Source organism: Mustela lutreola, chromosome 5 (assembly GCF_030435805.1).
Source record: "Mustela lutreola isolate mMusLut2 chromosome 5, mMusLut2.pri, whole genome shotgun sequence".
Classification (NCBI taxonomy): Eukaryota; Metazoa; Chordata; class Mammalia; order Carnivora; family Mustelidae; genus Mustela; species Mustela lutreola.
Window position 1 is genome coordinate 59,574,593 of NC_081294.1, and position 21,467 is coordinate 59,596,059.

The window sequence follows — 21,467 nt, forward strand, 5'->3', positions numbered from 1 at the left end:
GAAGTGGGAAGTGTTTGCCTTGGTCTTACCTGAGTGCTTTCCCACAACCCCTCTTTGGGGATGTGGGATGCCTCTGCAAGCGCCTGGCTGGACACAAAGCATGTGCTTGTGAAGGAGGATAAGGCTAAGCCGTTGGCATAGGGATCCAACACCTGTCCTTGGCTTTCTCAGTCTTGGGACTGAAAACACCTTTTTGCCTGTGGTCTCCATGGCAAACACCACCTCATCAAGGCTTCATCACCAGGCACTCTTTCTCTGAGTCTCTCTGGGTTTTCTGGAAAGCCTCATCCCCTTCTGCACAGCTTCTCTCTTCTCATTTATGGCACATCAAGGTAGTTCTTGCCTTGAAAGCCGTTCTTCCCCAACAGACTATGAACTTGTGGTGGAGGGGCATGGGGAGAAAGGGGGTAGGTCCAGTTATAGTCAGTTTGCAATGTCCTCATTTTTCTTAAGTCTCAGTTTCCTCATCTGTAAACTGAGGATGATAGCAGTGTCTATGACAGAGATAAGAGCAGTTGTGAGGTTTAAAGGAAATGAACCAAGGCATATAAAGCACTTAGAGCAGCTTCCAGTAGTAAGTAAGTGCTCAATAAACTTTAACTCCTGTAATGCCTACCTCTAACTATGCATTTCCACATGCCAAGGGATTTAGGTTTCTATCAACTCTTTTAAGAGCTCCATATGCATTATGCCCATTTAGTCTGCCCCAAATTTCTAGGATCTAGGTAATATTGTTAATCTTAAGTTTAATCATGAGAAAAAGAACACACAGAGACCAAGCATAGACAAGACTTACGAATGGTAGAACAGGGTCTAGATCCCAGGGCTTTCAGACTTTGGTGCTTTTGCTCTTAACTTTTCCTTTAAGCTGATTCCTTATCTTGCTGGTAGGTGTGTATTAAGACCTCAAGAAATTTAGGGGCATCTGGGGGTCTCAGTTGGTTAAGTATCCAACTCTTGATCTCAGGTCTTGATGTCAGGGTCATGAGTTTGAACCCCATGTTAGACTTCATGCTGGGTGTGGAGTATATTTTAAAAATAAAATTTCAAGAAATTTAGGAGAAATCAAAATGGCCTATCAGGGAAATCTTCAATTCCCTTCATGCTGTTAATGAAATCCACAAATCCTTCAATTGGTTGGTCAATCCCTTTTCCATTAATGCAACTTTGGATTCTTGCCTGTTTTGTGGGAAAATAACCCTGCCATACCACCTGTTTATTGTTTCTCTGATTATTTTTTTTTCTAATTCTGACTCTCTGCATCTTACAATGTGTAAGCTGACCACTTGGGCATATACCCATGGCTGGGGAAGTAACCAAGGTGTTGTTTCCAGGGAGAGAGTAAGAAGATGGAGGATGCCAGTGCTTACCTGACCCTTCCTTCTTATCGACACCATATGGAAAACAAGGGGGCCACCTTGAGTCGAAGCTCCAGTAGTGTTGGGGGGCTCTCTGTCAGCTCCCGGGATGTGTTCTCCATTTCCACCCTGGTGTGTTCCACAAAGCTCACCCAAAATGGTAATGAAACCTTCAAGAGTTGTATATATGTAGTGCACATGTGCATGTGTGCATGGGTAACCCCGGGGGGGGGGGCCTGAATGGACAGTTCATGGACAGTTCAAGCCAAGAATAGTAATTCTGCTTGTCTGGACTCTTTCCAGTGGGCTTGCTGGGTTTGCTGAAGTGGCGTATGAAGCCTCAGCTGCTACAGGAGAATTTAGAGAAATTGAAGATCGTCGATGGAGAGGAAGTGGTGAAGGTCAGTGGGGCTTCATTCTGTTTGTCTTTGTCTCCAGTGACAGAGCTTTAAATCTTGGGTGGCTTCAGGGGCAAATCAAGTGCTGAGGGAGATGGGACTTTTTCTCTAACAGAGGGACACAGTGTTCCAAATTGCCATGAGAAATCTTTACTGGGAAATTCAGAGGATCATATGGTTCAAGGATGTTGAATGTTGAGTGGTAGAAAACTATGGTTGTGTTCAGTTCCTTCCAGGAGATCAGCCTGGGTGTAGATCTCAGCTCAACCGCTTACCAACTTTATGTGATAATATTGTGACTAGGACATATTTCGTAGAGTGGTTTTGAGCATTCAAGGCAATAATGTTTAAAAATTACTTAGCATAGTCTCTAACACAAAGTTATAATATTGAACTAAACATGTAGATCATACAGAGTTCAGTAAATAGTAACTATTAATTATTTTTGGTGGCATAAGTTGCTATAATAGTGTGATGTCTTAGTACTACTTGAATGTTACTATTAGAAATAAAAAGTATTCTTAGTTCCTGCTGCTTACAGAGTATTATGCATTATACATGAAAGAAGGAAAGACATAAGGGCTCACATTTTAAGTGAAACAAGCAGAAAACAATACAAATGTCAGATGTATTATTGTATCCACATGGTGTTAGAGAATATAGCATCTGAGGTATAAATTTAATTAAGCAACACTTCTGTCCAGTTCTATGGGACAGGTGTTTCTCACAGGTCTTGGTGATCTTGTTTCCATCAGGAACTTGGTCCAGCTAGAAACTCTGAGATTAAACTTCTTTATTTGGTAACTGTGTGTTTTCAGGGACTATAGGAAATATTGACCCATCCCTTAGTAAGGAAGAGTATCAGATTTTAGTTAATTTTCCATACATGGAGAAGCAATGGTAGAATTTTCAGATCAGTGCTTTTAATGTGCACTATTGACCCACCTACCTGGTTCATCAAGAGCAGGAAAATTCTCCAGACATCCTTTCACAAGATCTGTCACCTTTGGGCAGCTTGCAGAAACATCTGGGAGGGAATTACATGGTCTCCATCTTTGCATTCTTTTTTATTTTTCTAAAAAAGTTTGTTATTGAAGTATATAATACAGCAAAATATATACAGAATACTTACCCTAAGAGTATAGTTTCCTATATTTTTACACATGCATATACCCATTTGCTCACCCTGTAGATCAAGATACAGTACATTTTTGACATTGTGGTAGGTTCTCTCATACCCCTTCTTTACCCTTCCCCATGCTGACTGCTATGATAGATTTTTTTTTTGCCTGTTCTTGAATTTCATGAAAATAAATAATATATTATTATTTATATAATAATAATAATAAATATTATTATTTATTAATAAATAAATAATATACATTTATATAGAGAAATAAATAATATACATTTTCGGGTCTGACTTATCTTACTCTACACAATTCTTAGGAGGTTCTCCTCATTGTTTCATATAGACGTAGTTTGCTCTTTTTTTTTTTTTTTTTTTTTAATCACTGTGGAGTATTCTGTAGTATTAAAATGCTACCATATGTTCATTCATGCTGTTGGTTGACAATTGGTTTGCTCCAAGTTCTGGCTCTTGACAAGAAAGCTCCCTGGACCTTTGGAATGCAGCGTATGGTGGATGTGTGCTCTCATTCTCTTGGGGATACACTGAGGAGTGGGACTTGTGGGTCACCTGCACTGTGTTTTAACATGACCTTCATTATTTTGTCCAGTTTCTCCAAGATACTCTGGATGCCCTCTTCAATATCATGATGGAGCATTCTCAAAGCAATGAGTATGATATCCTCGTCTTTGATGCTTTGGTAAGAAAGAGGGGAAAGATGTTGAGTGATATTAGACATTAATATGTGTCTCACTGTGAGAACACTGAGAATTTGTGGCCTTAGAGACCCTTCTAATGAACCTTTTTGTATGTATTGTAACTTTTAGCAACCAGAGCAATGAACGAATGAGCCGCTGCATTTGTTTGTTTGTTAGTTTGTTTGCTTCTAATTGATTTAAAAGCATGGCTGGGTGAGTAAAAGGGGAATTTTCATTGTTGATGTCATATTGGCACTGGTTGAAAGTACATGAAGCTGGATACCATGAATAATGGCTTCAGCTTTCCATGAATGCTGGGAGCTAGTCCTTGGCCAGGTTGTGAAGCACCGAAGTGTTTCCCACCTTCTTCTTTCTCATAGTCTCCCAACTTCGCAGTGTCCTTATACCTTCCTGCCCACCTGCACATTTTATGGCGGCATGCTTTCCTGATCTGTCCTCGTCCCTCTTCCCAAATGGTGTCTTCCTCCCATCTGTCCCATTTCATGTTTCTTCAGTGTCCTGTCCACACGAGGGTATCAATAAAGTTTGAATACGTTAACTACTTATGTCAGTGACATTTACCTTTTAAAGAGATTACTTGGAGACAACCGTGACTTAATCCAGGGCTTCCCAGAAGGTCTTCTTAAAAGCTAGCCCTCAAGAAAGAAGCTTTTTAACAAAAAGATCCTTTGATTAAATAACTCTCAGGGAAGTGTTGGACATTGTGTGACCTTCTTAGAGATTCACAATGGCTGTAAATATGTTAAAGACTCTAAGAACCCTGCTGTAAAGAAGGCAATCTTAACAATGATATCCTGAGATTTGTCAAACTTTATATGACCATGAAACCCTTTTATCCTACGATACCCTGTAGCATGTTTCATGGAATGCTTTTTAGAAGAGACTACATTAATGAGACTACTAACAATATATTCGTGAGTTAATTCCTGAGCAAAATCATTTTGCTGGAGGTTCAGTTATGCCATGTGAGTATGGCTTCCTGCCTTGGGTCTGACCCCGAAACACTGATTCCTTGAATCTTCCTCAGATCTACATAATAGGACTCATTGCTGACCGGAAATTCCAGCATTTCAATACCGTTCTGGAGGCTTACATTCAACAGCATTTCAGTGCCACCTTGGCTTACAAGTAAGTTACTGTACATATATAGGGATTTCTTGTGCATCCCCAACTTGCCCTACCAGGATGCCTAGGGCACAAGGAACTTGAGTATTTTCCTTTTGCACCAGGCTGTGTGAATTCTCCCTTTACTGATAAAACTCGATCCATGCTGGGTTATCTGGATTAAATAAAAATATGCAAATCCATAGGTTAGAATGAATATTTTATTATGGTAGAAGTACATGAAAACATTAATTTATTCAGTCAATCAGTCAGCTACCATTTATTGAATAGCTACTTGTGGTAGACACTGGGATTCAAAGGCTAAGAAAGAGAAAACACAGGCCAAGTATAGTACCCATTATAGCTTGGGTACAGAGGATGATGGTTACAGATGGGGATGATACTGGAGAGGTTGGGAGAAGCCAGTTAGTAAAGGGGTCTTGAAAGCTGGGCCAAATAGTTTGAAGTTTACCTTGCTGGTAATGAAGAAATGGAAAATTTCTCAGCAAGGGAATTCCATAATATTATTAGAATATTTTCTGTAAGAAGCAAATGTTAAAAAGAGCATTCTCCCCACCATTATTCCCACTCATATCCTGATTGTGACTAGTTTTCCTAGTCAAAATATTGTTTTTTTCCTCACTAGTTTTTCCTTTGCTGGTTTTCTATGGGTAGGAAATACTTATTCAGTCCCCCGTATTAAATATATATATATTTTTAAGCAAAGTTATTTTTACGGCTGCAAACAAGTTAGTAAGCTTAGCTATACCACCACCTTTAACCTTTGATAGAATGCCTTATAATTTATAGAGCAAATTAATGACCATGCTGTGGGCTGGAAAAAGATGTATTTTGAAAACATAATTCCTTATTCAGGAAATTGATGACGGTGCTGAAGACTTACTTGGATACCTCCAGCAGAGGGGAGCAATGTGAGCCGATCCTAAGAACCCTGAAAGCTTTGGAATATGTATTCAAGTTCATTGTTCGATCGAGGACATTATTTTCACAGTGAGTGCTTGTTATGTAAGAGTGATTGATTAGTTCCACAGTTCCTCCAGGATGTAACAGTATTTGTGTCATTGGAGAGATTCTTTTATAAAATTACAACCAGCCATTGATCAAAAACAACTTAAAAATCCAACATAGAGAGTTATGAATAGGTTATAATTGTTCCCTCTAAGCTCATTCAGGCAAAAAAATAAATCTTAACATGTTATAGAGTTATGCTTCATTCAATGAACTTGATTTGTGATTTGAGGCTCTTCTGTGTTTCATCTATCATTCTTCATTTGATTTGAGATAGAAAACTTTCCAGGAATCTTCAGTGTTAAAGGTGCTAGGAGTGGGGAGAGCAGAACTTAGGGACTTTTGACAGTTATTTGGCTCTAGGAGGTTGTGCATGACAGATGAGCTGGCATTTGCAGTTGATCTGTCTGTCCTTGAGATCCTAGTAGCCAACAATTGACCTGACATGTTAAAACACCTAAGAGATTTGATATTTGATGAGCAGTATTACAGAGGTTATCTGTTGTTTTTTGTTTTGTTTGTTTGTTTGTTTTTGAAGGGCTTTGGAGATAGAGGCATTCAAATGCAATGTACAAAAGAATAATTTATATTCATCCTGGCTATAAGGTAAAGTTAGGCAGGCAATTGATTGTGATTGTGTATATGATCAGATTGGTTGTGTGTGATGGGAAATAAGGAAAACTTACAGAGAATGTACTACCTGGATTCTCATCAATGCAAATGAAGAACATTCAACTCAAACTGATTTATTAGGGAGAGTAGGACTTTTATTTTATTTCACATTTTTTTAAAAATCCAGAAGAGTCACTTATGGTCTGTCTCCCTAGTTCTTGCCTCTGGGTCTTCTGCTAAGGGTCATGTGCTATAGTTTTAAACAGTCTGACCAAGAAAATGAATATGCAGTGGTTTCATGTGCACCTCTGGAACCATGGGCCAGGTCAGCCACTTACAGTATAGACTTATTTAGTTGGAGAGATGGTTTCCCAGAAGAAAGTAGAAATCTGTAGTCATCATTTTGACCATGACAATGGACGGGCTACAAATTTTCATAGTTGATAAGGCATCTGAATAATGAATCATTTTAGATTCTCCAAAAACATTCTTTGAGATTTCAGGTGAGAATTGGAAGAGATGAATGTCTTCAACCTTGTCACATAACATATGTCATGTTCATTATTCTTTTTTTTTAACTTAAAACTTTTTCTTTTCTTTTCTTTTTTAAATTAAATTTAAGTAATTTATTTTTAATTAAATTTTAGGCAGTTTTATACAGGATAATATTCATTTCTGGAGTAGAATTCAGTGGTTCATCACTTACATACAACACCTAGTGCTCATCATAACAAGTGCCCTCCTTAATAATATTCATCGTCCATCTAGCCCATCCCCCATCCACCTCCCTCCACCAGCCTTTATTCTTAAAGTGAAGTATCTGTTTCCTCTCACTTGTCAATTACTCAAAGTAGAGCCTGTGTATTAAAGTCTTAGGGGTATTTTTCCATGTTTGAGAGATACTTGTCAATTATTTGAAAACGAATGGGTCTTTCTAAGGGTTGAGTTTCTTGGAGGAGTTCAAGGATTCAAACATTATAATTCCAGATTAATAGGCAAAGATATGTTATCTCATCTTGCAGGTGAGAACTTTAGGTTTACAAGAAGAACATATATTCTTCATTAATCATACCTTCTGCCCCTTTATCCTTTTGGTTTATTTTATTGTATCTCCTTCCCCGCTCCATTCTTTTCTTCCTTCCTTCCTTTCTTCCCTCCTCCCTGCCACCCTTCCTTCTCTTCTTTTCTTCCTGTCTTCTCTCTCTTAGACTTTGTCTCTTCCCTCTACTAGAGGAATGGGCATTTGCACATTTGTCTTCTTCTCTGCCTCAAGGCAAGTCATCCTGCAGAATCTCTAGCTCTTCATTCAGTGTAAATCTGGTGTTGCTGGAGCTCCAAGGGACTTTTGGCTACTTAAGGAGTGGGGTGGTCTGTTATTTCTTGCTGTATCCCCAGCATAGCATATAGAACATCATCAATACTCATGAAATACCTATTGGACAAAGTGCATTTTGGGGAATAAGGGATACCTCTGGTCAGAAGAGATGTCTTTAAGATAATCCAGGCCTAATCTTGAATCCTTTTGCATGAACAAAGTATAGGCTAACCTGCAAGGAAAGTCTAAGACCCCATGCTGAGGGAAGGTGGTTTTCCTTTGTCTTATTCATTTTAGAAACTTTATCAATGGTTTTGCTCTTAGTACAGCATCAAGGACATTGGGAAGCAATGGAGGTATTTCCCCATACTAGGAAGGCCTTTTACTTGGGAGACTAGAAAATAGAAGGTTTGAAATTTATAAGCCAGCTGGTGGGAAATCATAATATAATTATTGCTTTGGGGACTTATTGTGTCTGGTATTGTGTTCCTGTTTCCTGTTATTTCTTTGTCTTCTTTCCTCCTGTGCATAATTCAGTTGATCTAGCTCCTGTTAGCAGTTCCCTTGACATTTTTCTTTGCACATACTGCACATGAGTGCTTGCGAAGGTTAAAGGATTATCCTATATCAATATGCAGGATGCAGTTGGGTAAGGGAGGAAGAAAAGTTGAGAAAGATAGAATTTCTTAAGGATTATTTATTTCTATCACATAGCCCAATAATGTGATTTCCTTTTTCCCTCTCTTTATGTCACTGGCTCCTGAGTCAAAATCTGGGGCAGGTGTCTTTGGGCATCTATCTGTGCCTTAGTTGCGGTAGAAGCTGGCAGAGCAGGTTCAAGCTTTTGTCATGGGGAGGCAGGCTTAAAAGTACGAGAAATTTCTAAACCGTAGGGAGTGTGTCCAAAATATGTTCAGTAGCCATCAATATGACCATCATCCATTAGGCTTTTCTGGAATGACTAAGCTTCTGGGAGGCATAAAGCATAGTGAGAAACAGTCAGAAAGAGCTGAAGTGATTATCTTCTAGGCACTGAGCTTCTTTACAAAATTCCTTGCAGCTCCTTTTATCCTGAAGCTCAGACAACCAGCTGAGCTGATCCCCAACATTTCTGAGCTGTGGAATTACTCAGTCCAGAGAAGACTGTGCTTCCCCGGATCGCACAATATGCACACTGAAAAGCTTTCCTTCCTGCTGGCCAGGCACATTAGAAATGACCCTGCAGCCCTTCTGTAAGGATGGCTCTCTAAAAGAGAAGAAATCCAGAACATGGTGCTATAGTGGGATTTGTTCCCACTTGTCTATGTTCCTTAAAAATCCTAATGCTGCCATAGGGTAAAGTACAGGGGCAAATGTGGAGCAGTGATTATGTTCATGTTGTGTTGGTGCGTGTTGGCTCAGTGATGGTCAGTGTCACACTAGACAGACCTGGGAGGTAGTCATATGTTTGTCCCTGTGCCCAGCTTACTGAGTGACCTGACCTGACTGAGCCTCAATTTTCTCATCCATAAATGGGGATAAACCAATTCTTAGTATTTTGATGATGAAATGAGACTATACCTACAAAGTTATCCATGTAGTATCTGGTACTTAATTTCATAAATGTAACAAATGATACTTGGTATCGTGTTTTTACCTAGGCAAGACAGGAAGGGTTTTTATTTGAAAAACTCAGATTTAAATTAATAAATGGTGTCTTGATCCATGCTCAAAATTTGGCTTATAGTTCATGCAATCCTAACCCTTTCTTGTTGTTTTTGTTTGCTTGTATGTGTGTTTGTTTTTAAGGAGGGAGTGTTATGTTTACCAGGTGTCTGCTTTTTGAGGATCACAATGAGGGACTTTTATGGCTCCCTGAATTCCCCTTGGTCTATTGGCCCACTGGCTGGCCCCTGCTTGTGTTTGCTGTGTGTGTGGTCAGCCCCTTTGGGCCCAAGCAGCCATGTACCGACCTCTCTGCTCCGCGCTTGTGCTGCTTGTCTTTGCTTTTGCATTATGCCTCCTGCTCTTGTTAAAGACCTGCTTATTCACTGCTTGCTTCCTCCTCCTTCTGCGTGTGCTCCCAGTCTCCTGGGGCTGTTCTTCCATGCACATATTCCTCCTTCACCTACCTCATTACCATTCCCTTTGCTTATGAGAGGCCATCAGCTCAGTGGTTAAAGGCACAATCTTTGGAGCTGGCTACTTAGGTTTGAATTTCGCACTAGAATCCTACCACTGCCATTTACTGATGTTTATGACCTTAGGCAGATTATGTAGCCTGCCTCAAGCTCGGTTTACTTGTGTATAAAACAAGCAGGGATGTAAAAACCCTTTTGGGTTGTGGTGCAGACTGAGTGAGCTAATGGGTGTCAGGCACTTAGCACAGTGCCTGTCACAGAGCAAGCTGCCACAGCCATGGTGATCATTACCTGCTAAGTGCATTTCACTTATTATCTCCATTAGTCTTCATAAAAACCCAATGGAAAGCCTCCTCTCCCCACTTTATCTCCTCTGAGTCCTCACTCACTCCATGCCAGCCATACAGGTCTCCTTACCGTGGCTCAAGGTCCCAACTTAGGGCCTGGGCACCTTTCCCCTCATATCTGCTTGTTCACTTCCTATCCTTTTCCATATCCTCACATAAATGTCTCCTTTTCTACCCTGTTGAAAACTGCAACTTCTGATTCCCCTCCCGTTCATTCTGTTTTTGATCTTTTCTCCCCCTCCACATAGAACTAATCAGATGTTAACATATCAGACTGTAATTAATTATGCTTTTGTTTACTGCCATCTCCCTGCTAGCATGTCAGCTCCAAAGCTCCTGTCTGTGTTTTGCACTGAGAACAGCACATTGACACTTGTTCAATGTGAAACGGAACACCGTTCCGATCCCCCTTTCATAGATAAGGAAGCTGAGACTTCAATTCACACTTAAAGGTCACACAGGTAAGAATTAGCAGAGTAGAGCTTCACATTCTGCCTCATCTGATTAAGCAAATTGAAGAACCAGAACTTTTGGAGGACCATGCAAGTCTAAAATGTGGTTGGCTATGATGGGGACGTATCTATCCTAAGTGAGAACAGCTCCTCATGGAAGGATTGACTTGCTGGGTACTGTCAGGGCTGCAGAGAGGCACAAAGCTCCTTGAGTTTAGGTGCTATCATCCCTAAGCACAGTTGGACTTCAGTAAAAATAAAGATGACTTAGAGCAGAAGTTATCAGGAAAAGAGTCCTTGCTATTATGGCAAAGCTATCCAAGCAAACATGACTTGATCCTCCTATTCTTTCAAGGAGTGAAGAAAGAGGATCTGACACAGGGCCAGCCCAGGTAACTCACCCAGGTAACTCAACTTCCTGCTCCCCAACGTTCATCTAGGAGCCAGGAAGGATGGCCATGGTGTGCACAGTGCCATATACCTGTACTGAGGCTTCCACTCCATCAACATAGGTAACCAAGAAGCATGGTTCACACCTCCGGTGGAAACCCCCAGTCTGGCTCACTTCATCCAAGGGCAGGCATCTTGTCCTTTCTGTGCTCACCTTCAGCATCAGGTGATCAGATAGTCGCTGACGTTCTCTTTTGCATTTTATTTTGCATTTTGCTTTATTCTGTCTGTCTCCCCTCTCAGCCTCTACCTCGCCCTCCCACCAGCTCAATTTCTTCTTGTGTAAATATTATATACTAGTTCACCCTCCTGGTCATGCATATGTTAGGCAGGAAGACCGTCTGAACAAAGCTCAGGCAAGCCCAATGTAACCTGCAGTCAGAGGGAATACATAAGCCTCTGCCTTTTTAAACAAATATGAATTTAACTCCAAGGCACTTGCCAGTGTGATTTGTTTTCATTGTTCATGTATGAATAAATATTTAAATGTAATCATCTGTTTATGCTGAGCATGGGCTGGGATGCCCGTCACATTGCTATTCCTGTTTCTCCTGCATATAATTTGTTTGCATGTTAATGCCATTTATTCCTATGTAAGCCTCTGTTTTGGGTTTTGAATATAATTTCACTTTTTGATGACAGTAATGGCTCAGTAAACTGCACAATTGCAGTTAATGGAATTATTTTATGATAACATTAACTTGGCATCAGATCAGGGTGGAAGAGAAAACTGTCATCAAAGGGATATTGTCAAACAGTTACTTCTCTTTAATTTATTATCTATTTTATGAGTTGCTACAGTGTAGAGGGGGGAGCTAACAGCTTGCTTATTACAAACATATGTAGAAAAGCTTTGTAAACCATGAAGTAAGTAGCCATCACTGTGATACGAAATTGTTCATGTGCATGCATTTTGAATAGCCCTCTTTTCCCTCTGCATATAGAAATATTAATAAACATTTATTGAGCACCTATTATGCACTAGCCACTCTAAGTGCTGGAGACTCTGGAATTAATCTCTAAGGCTTCCTCAAGTAGCAGTAACACAGTAGGGCATGCTGCATATGCTTCCCAGCAATCAATCACAGTTCCCTGGAATAAGCAATGATCCATGACTTGATGCCATTGAGGCTCAGGGAGCAGACAGGTTTAAATGACAAACTCCACCTCGGAAGGATCCTTAATTCTTCTCAGAGGAGGTGATGCTTCAAACTAAACATCGAAAGAGAGAAGAATCACAGAGTCCAAGTAGAGGGAACAACACATGGAATACGATGTCTAATTACTCCTGCCACTCCTGAGGACCATTTATGAAGCCTCTCCTCTGTGCTTGGCCATGGATCACTTTTTTACTCTGCCCTACTTCATACTCACAGCAACCCTGGGAAGTATAGATATTATGATGTTTATTTGACAGAAGAGGAAATGGAAGCCCAGAAAGATAGAGAAAGTGACTGTAGGCCACACAGCTTGACATTGGCAGGGAGGGGTGTGACATCGGAGCCCAGGTTCTTTGTGCTGTGCTATGCCTATGAGCAGCACATCTGTGGGGAAGAGTGGCTAGTGGGTGAAGGTATGGCGGTGGAAGAGTGGGGACAATGCAGCTGGTGAGGTAGATTGAAGCTGGACGGTGAACAACTTGTATGCCCAACTGAGGAGTGTGATGTCATCCTCTCTGCCAGGGGAGGGCAGCATAAGTGCTGCCGTCAGTCCTCAGAGCACAGGGTAAGCACCCCAGCAGGTGCACAGACTCATTCATTGGGATCAGGTAAAAAGATGAAAATTCCTTTATTTTGTTCCAAGAGGAAGAAATTAAACTTTATAAATAATTGACTTAGAATAATACTTGGATATAATTTATAAATAAATAAGCATCTGTTGAGAATCATGCTTACATTTCATTTTCTCATGGAGCAGTTTCCAAATCCTGTTTTTGGCAGTGGGAGTCATTGAATTTTTAAGCAGGGGATCTACAAGGGTGCCTGGGGGGCTCAGTCAGTTAAATGTCTGACTCTTGGTTTTCGCTCCAGTCGTGATCTCAGGTCATGGGATCCTGCCCCACGTTGGACTCCATGCTGGGCATAGAGTCTGCTTAAGATTCCCTCCATCTCCCCCTGTCTTTCTCATGTGGGCACTCTTTCTCTCTCTCTCATAAATAAATAAATAAATAAATAAATAAATAAATAAATAAAGCGGGCCAGCCAGCAAGCAAGGGATCTACATGATTTAGAGTCATGTTTTAAAAAGAAAGATCACTGAGGAAGAAAGGTGAGTATGTAGAAGGTGTAGAGGAAGGGAGGCAGGATGTTAATCATGAAGCTGTTGCAGTAATCCAGGCAAGAAGACTTGAGCTAAGGCAGTCTGAGTAGGGCTGGAGAAAAAGGAGAGGGAGAAGATAAGGTGTATAAATGGCAGGATGGAATGTGGGTGGGAGTGAAGCTGTTGGAGAGGGCCAGCAGATCAGCTGATCTGAGGTTCAACTTTGTGACCCATCTGATTTGACATTATTCATCAACATGATGAATGGCGAGGAGGAGAAGTTTTGGGGGAAGATGATGTGTTTTGGTAAAATTTGAGATGTTTATTGACATAGCCTGATGGAAATGTATAGCAAGTAGTTAGAGAGTACTCTAGAGAGTAGTTACTCTCTAGAGTTCAAGAGAGTAAAGAGGAGAAATACAGTCTTGGTGGAAATTGATGCAAAGAGGTATTTGAAGCTGTAGCACAAAATAAAAATAAAACTTAGGATGAAACCCAGGAGATTAGCATGTTGAAGGGGTGGGTGAGGAGGGAGTCCCAGGGAAGGCTGATGAGGGATGTGGGAGGGGAAGCAGGAAGACGGGCAATCCAGGAGCCAGAAAAGAGAACATTGCAAAGAGGAAAGTGTCAGCAATGTCAACGTGCTACAGCAAAGTCATGGGGACTGCAAGCTGATCAGAGGCAAGATATTTTGCTGTGAGGAGGTATTTGTTTTCTTAGCAGCCCTTCCCCAGAGCTTAGCATCTTTCCTAATATCCAGTTGAAGACCCTAAAGAGGCAGAGGGATCAGGGCTTTGAGGTGCTATCGATTTCCCATCATCTTCATGTGAATTACCTACAGTGTGGATTGTTCTTTCCCAGGGTGTAATCCTAGTTTGGCTTCTCCCAACTGACCCTTCAGAGGATTAATAAACTGTTTTCCTATAGGGTGGTGTATTCACCCTTCTCTCACAGCAAAATGTAAGACACTGGCTGTCTGCTTCCATTGTCCCTTTAAATGGCTTAATTTTGCAGAACAAGACTATCTATACTGTAGATAGTTAAGGGAAAAGCCACGGACGACACAAGATATTCATTCTTCCAGGTTGAAGCAGTAGACAATTTCCTTTTCTTGTTAACTCCTTGTGAGACATCTAGAAGCTCGCATGCTGGCACAATTCTTGCCTTTGTGCAAAAAAAAAAAAAAAAAAAAAAAGGCTGTTTCTGTCAAATGCTGAGGCTGGCAGTTCCTCAGAGAATGACTTGGGTGAGAGATCAATTTACCGAATAAATATGTAGATTTAGGAAATGTGTTTGCAAATCCCCTGTAACTAAATATGAACATGCAAGATAATGAAGGGTCTAGTTTGCCAGAGGGGTGAAATTCACCAAGCTACATTATTGTCAGGGATGCTGAACTGAACCAGGGTGACTAGGCATACTTGGTGATCCCCTTTAAATGCATTTGAGGCAGCATCACCTCAAAGCAGAATTCGTTTCCTTAATAGGAAATAATATATTGCTCAGTTCTTGGGCTTGCGGCTTTTTGTGTCTTTGGGGTGGATGGAAAATTAAAGAGGACTTAATTATGAGGCATATATGGTCACTGCCCTTCATGTCTCCAAACTAGTCTCTCTGTCTCTCAGATCTACTCTTCTAATGTGGCCGACCTCAAAGACCCATTAATTCAATTCAATCCAGTTCACTGATTCATTAAATACATATTTTTGAACCTTACTATTTGGCCAAGTTCTAGCTTAGGTTACTGCAATAAAAAGATAGAGGTAGCCCAGCCCTCTTCTGCCCTTGTATAGTTCTGGGGGGAGACAAAAATCCAAACCAAAACAAAACAAAAAAAAGCAAACAAATACACCAAGTCATTACACACCATAATAATGCCAGTAAAGGAAATAAGCAAGTAGTTGAGATACATGGTACAGCATAGTGGTGAAGAATCCTAGTGACTACCTGTGTAACCTTGGGCAGATGACCTAACCTCTGCCTTTGTTTCTTCATCTAATGTTGGTTAGATTACCTCATAGTGTTATTTATTACGTGGGTTCTGAAGAAGTGACTTTTCAAGTGAGATATGAAAGATGCTAATGAACCAGCCACCAAGGGATAGAAAGAAGGATCCTTCACGGAGGAAAACTCTGAGCAAGTATTCTTGAATAAGAAAGAGCTTGAAGTTTTCTGCAAAGTTAGAGAAGACTAGAGTGGTTGAAGGATAGTGAACAAAAGGGAGAATAGGAGGAAGATGGACACGGAGAGACCCGGTGAGCCCGCCCTGCTCACCGGATTTATTCTCAGTGTGTACCCAAGGTCTCTGCAGGCATTTCAGCTGGAATGCTAGCATTCCAGGTAGTGCAGGGAAACTCAGCTGGTGGGAGAGGCTGGTGGCATGTGTCACCGGGATGGCTTGGTGGTGGTTGCCTGGACTTGTGTTGATGAGGACACTGAGGTTGCATTTAGAGGTGGCCCATGCAGGGAGTCATGACAGATTAATGGCACATAAACTGAGCAGTTCGATGGGAAGGGATAGAATTCTTCACTCCAGTATTACTTATGCAGCCCTGATAGGAGTGAAGGGCTCTGAGTTCAAACAGAGTGCATATTGTCTTGAAAAGCCTATGTGTTTTGGAGTATAGTAATTCTGTATTTAAAATTAAAAAGTATGTGTTTCTTACTCCCACTAGCCTCTTTGACTGCCTCCTGTAAGACACACGTGATAGCTGCTGCCCACTCTTTAATTAGACTGATGACAGACACAGCCTGCATTCCAGATCATTGAGGATCCCCTTTAGTGTCTTCCGTAATCTCTTAACTCGGCTAAATACCATTATCTTATAATTACAACACTCACAACTTTTTAAAGCCATATATGTTTCAGCCACCATGAATTTTTGGTTTGCAATTTGGGATAATTTTTTAAAGTACATTATTATAGTGCCTTCTCAATTATCTGTTAATGCATGAGTGTAGAGACCCATATTACAGATCATATAAAGTCATTCAGTTTGATCACTGGAGTGCAGAGTATGTATAGACGCACCCTCACATACAGGTGAACTTCTCAGAGGAATGTTCTTCCAAATCAGAACTTGCTGAGCTAAATAGTATCCTTAATTATTACTTCCTGATTTTCTGTCAGATGAGCATTCTGGGGGGAGGGAAGAACCACCGGTCTTGGGTACTATAGGGGTGATATAAATGAAGAGCTTTCCTATAATCAAATATATTTTGTGACTAAGCCACAGATAATGCTATCATGGCAACAGTTAAGAATATCCCAAATAGCACGAACCACGGCCTCTTGTTACTGCTTACCTGTCTCTCCCAAAATGCTGTGTCTTGGTTTCTACCACACAGAACTCTTTTTGTAATTCTCATACTTCTCAGATCCTTCAGAGTCCTGAAGATTGGTCTGCACCTCCTTTTAACCAATTCCCTCTCCTCGGTGAATGGATGAAACCTGGTGCTTCAGTTCTCACTGCTACGCAGATAACCCAGACATCCATCCAGACCTTTTCACTGAAGCCCACATCTCTGTGTCCAATCATTGACTTGCGGTCTCCCTCTTTCATATCTCAAAGGCAACTCAAAGTTAGCATATCCAGACACAAACTCGTGATGTCTCTTGCCACACTGAGCCTACAATCTAGCATGTTGCACAAGGAAAAAAAAGAAAAAAAGATTTTTGTGACACTTCATTTTTTTGTTTCTTCCCACATAATCTACATTCAAGTCTCAACCTTCCCTTCCTCAGTGTCTCTCCAGTTAATCCATGTCTTTCCATTTTCCCTACCAACTTCCTAATCAAAGTTCTCGTCATCTCATACCTGCAGTACTGTGTTACTTTCTCTATTGGTCTGGCTGCTTCTGTCCTTGTTTTCCTATCATCTATTTGCTGCGGAGTCCTTTTGAATTTCCTAAGTCGATAGTTAAAACATCTGTAAGTATGGAAAGTTTTGTTTCTCCCTTTCTAACCCTAGCTCTTTCTCTCTATTTGACCGCATTGGCTAGGATTCTAAGTCAGTGTTAAGTAAAATAGTGATATATATATTCTGTATTGGCTTTAAAAAAATTAGATGCCTTTTTATCATTTTGATGAAGCCCCTTCCTATTACTAATTTGATAACAATGTTAACCATAAAGCAGTATTAAATTTTATTGTGATCACTGATATTTTGAATTTATTTCTACCATCTTAGCTGGGAACCCTCCCCATCATTTTAACTTTTCTGTCCTTTTTTTTTCTTTTCTTTTTTTCTTTTTCCTTTTGAATTGCTTTCAATTTTCTCACTTGCTTTTTTTCTTTTTACTAATTTGAAAGTTACATTTTATATCCAGTCCTATAGTGGCTATTTAGGTATTCTATCATACATACTTAATCAAATCTCAAGATAATATCTTTACAGTGAGTAATAGAAGGATTTTAGAAGACACTGTTACTTCCCTCTTAAATATTATACTAGGATTGTGAAATGTCAACTAATGTATGTTAGACCTCACACTCCCCATGTCTCATAAGCTCTCATTATTTCTATCTTCTGTTTTGTTTTGGTTTGGTGCATTCTGACCAATTTCTTTAAACCTATCTTTTAGCTTACCAATTTCTCTTTTAGCTATGTCTAATATGCCATTTAACTCATTGACTGAGTTTTTAATTTTAAGTATTGGACTATTTTCAGAGATTCTATTCTTACTCAAATATAAAATTTTTCATTTTTATCATTTTTGTTTCTTAATCATATTTTAAAGCATTCTTTTTCTATTTTGAAGCATATTAAATATGAGGCTTTGTATTCTTTGAATTATAATTCTTTATAAGTCCAGTAGGGTGAGTCTTTGTGGGTCTAATTCTGCTGTCTCCATTTTGGATGACCATGATTCCTGGGCATTTTGTTGTTATTATTATTTTTTAAAGCTAACTTTATTTAGAACCTTAGCAATTGTTACATATCTTTAGTCTTGAAATGAAGTTTTTATTTTCCTCCAAAGAAAATGGAGAACGCTTTAAGTCAAATTTTCTCTTTGTGGATCCAGGCAAGGACATGAATATGGAAAAACAAAGCCAAATAAACAAAAACATGAACAAAACAAAATTCGTGTGAGGACTGGTTCGTGGTTGAGAAATCTCAACGGAAAACTGTTCCTTTTCTATCCAGCCCTGAGGACTGGGTAGTTTCCTCATTGCTCTCCTTCATGCAATAGATTTACTTTTCACCCTCCTTTTTAAGAAGGCAGAACAATTTGGGATACCAGCTTTATGCAAGGGTCTCCAATAAGTGGGCCCTAGGACTGATCTCATTCCTTCTATTCCCCAAGCAGCCACCTAAATGGAAATGTAAGGATGCGAAGGTTGAGCAAATGCCTTGGGGCAGAAGCTGACTTTATTGCTCTCTAAGTACCCAGAATCTCCCTTTTGCTTGGTGTTTCTACTCTGTCGTTTCTTTACTTTTACTTTCCTGATAGTTTAACAACTCGTTTTGGAAATCCAGCTTTGGTAGTCATTTTCACTGAGAGGTTTTCCACGGTGTTTTGTCCACCCCACTGTCAGAAATGGAAGTCTTTAAAACTTTACTGCAGTTAGAATGATCTTCCCACAGTTCAAACCTGATCTGGGTGTTCACATTCTTAAAATCCTCTAATTTCTCCTCATTGCTCTGAGGATGAAGACAAAACTGCACATGGCCTGTGAGGGTCTGTGGGGGCAGACCCCCGCCTGTCTTACCCCCACCCCCCAACCATCTCCTTTCACCTGACTTAACCCAGATTTCCTCCACTCCAGATTCCAGGGTCTTCATTCAGTCCCTCTGACCCACTCGGCTCTCTTCTGCTATAGGAACGGTGCAGTTGCTTTCCTGGGAGTGGAATGCCCTTCCCTCTCTTCTTCCAGTTTTCTCTCACTCTCTTCTCCTGCATCACCTAAAGCATTGCTTCTGTGGGGAACCTACACCTGCATTTGCAAACTTAATCAAATCTCTTCAGATTCTCATTGCACGTGTATTTTTTCTTTCAGGTATGATCACACACACACACACACATACACACACACACATACACATATTTTTTGAGCTCCTACTATCTTCCAATCACTGTGCTATGAAGGAATATAAAAGAAATAAAAATTGACACCCAGATAAATATCACAGCTGCTGTTCTAACTAATTGATGGGTCACCTCAGGTCTGGGGATCTAGAGATGATAAACAGTTTTTCATGACATTGGTGTCTCTCAACTCTTTTTAGAATTGGCCTTAGGGCCTACAACTTCTGAAAGGCCTTTCCCTCAGCATTTATTCTTCTTTATATTCAGCACCAACGCAGGTTTCAGGCAAGTTGGGCTCTAAAACTTGGTTCTTGTTTTAATCCTTTGTGTTGCTAATGAAATTTTCAGTCTAATTGAGATATTTGTCTAATGGTAGAGATTTAGTTTGCATTGGCAATCAAGTGTTTATCCAACAAATATTTATTAAGTAGCCATTAGACAACTCTGCCAGCGCCTGGAAATACAACAATCAATTGGACAGACTCGGGCCTGATTTTCATGGGATTTTATAGTCTAGCTGGGAAAGTCATTTGGTCATTATGCAGATAGTCTCATGGGTGCATGTAAAATGAAGGGGAGGAATTTGAGGTGCCCTAAGGGCATGGAATAAGGAGGTCAAATCTCATCATGGGGTCAGGGAGGCATCTTGGAGAAAATGTCATCTAAGCTGTGACCTGAAAGATGAATAGAAATTGGCAAGTGAAGAGAAGGAAGTGTAACTGGTGAAAATAAAGCTGGAAGGAGGTCCCTGAGATAGTAGGAAGCTTGACTCAGTCCAGCTGTGGAAAGGCCAAGGTGGCTTGAATTCAGTGGCAGATGGATGGATGGGGGACATCACCTAGAGGGTTAGGAAGGGGTGGATCTCCAAGTCCCTGACGGTCAGGCCATGGCATCTGGACATTATCCTGAGGAAAATGGGAGCTATTACAGGATTTTGAACAAAGGATGATATAGCACTTTTGCTTTTAAAATGCTCTCTCTGACCATTGTATAGAAAATGGATTGAAAGGGGGTAGAGTGAAGGAAGCGAGGTGGGTTCAGAAAACCCTACAGGTTAGACATGCTGGGGCCTTGAATGAAGGTAGTGACCATAAAGATCGAGGGTAGCAAGTGGTTTTGGTCACTCTAGTTAACAATACCATATTACATACTTAAAGGTTTCTAGTAAAGTAGGTCTTACACAATTTTAATTATGTCAGGTGATAGATGTGTCAACTAACCTTATGGTGGCAATCATTTTGCGATATGTACATGTATCAAGCCATTATATTGTACAACTTAAACCCACACAATGTTATATGTTAATCATATCTCAATAAAGCTGGGAGAAAATGGCTTTGGGAGGTGGAATCAATGGAACTTGATAACCGACTGACAGCCGGCAGATGAAAAGATCCATCAAGACCCATGACTACTTACCCAAGGGTGTCTATGGGGCCATATGCTGTGCTGGTGAACTCTGCAGGGTGAGCAAGCTTGGTCTTGGATGATCGTTATGTCCTATCTGACTCTTTGACCATAGAAGCCCATGAAGAATCCTGGAGCTTTCCCTCAATGGTAATGTAGTCTACATATTGATGAGGGAACTAGTTCCCAGAGCAAAGTAACCTACTAATGGTCACCACACACACTAATGCTGGAGTCTTGTTTAGAACTCAGTCCTCAGACCCACACCACCACTCCTTCAGTCACATTGCTCTCTGCTGGTGGCTTGCCTTCCTCTCAGCCATTGCACTATTCACATGAGGTCTTCAGTAATGCAAAACTTGACACATTTGAACTCCACATTTCTTCAGGTGTTCCCAGATTTCAAAACAAAGAGTTTTACTGCGCATGTATTTTAAACCCACACCATTATTAAGGAAAATGTTAAAAATTCTATTTAACTCCACATACCAAATGTCAAGGCTCTCAGTGGAACTGAGTAGGAAACCTGGGGTTCATTATCCTTCTCAGGAAGTCATAAGACTGCAAGGACAAAGTTCAGATGCTCCTGGCATGACCACAGTTTAGAGTAATCATAACTTGACATTTCTTGGGCAGTTGTCTCTCTAGCTGCAGCCCATGCCAGGAACCAGGAGGTAGGTGAAAAATCAGCATTTAGATTTTATAATTGTAGAGGGAAAACTGCCTTTAGTTGTCTGA

The 21,467-nt window shown here is 40.4% G+C and overlaps 1 protein-coding gene across 3 annotated transcripts in view; it reads left to right on the top strand.

Annotated features, from left to right (window-relative positions):
- The window catches only part of DOCK2 (dedicator of cytokinesis 2), a 417,788-nt gene that overhangs the window by 68,646 nt on the left and 327,675 nt on the right, over positions 1-21,467 (top strand). For all 3 annotated transcript variants that reach the window (XM_059174270.1, XM_059174267.1, XM_059174268.1), the window contains exons 18-22: positions 1,335-1,518; positions 1,662-1,759; positions 3,496-3,585; positions 4,632-4,732; positions 5,585-5,719. In XM_059174270.1, the coding sequence (XP_059030253.1) occupies positions 1,335-1,518; positions 1,662-1,759; positions 3,496-3,585; positions 4,632-4,732; positions 5,585-5,719 (608 nt within the window). The remainder of the gene's footprint in view (positions 1-1,334; positions 1,519-1,661; positions 1,760-3,495; positions 3,586-4,631; positions 4,733-5,584; positions 5,720-21,467) is intronic.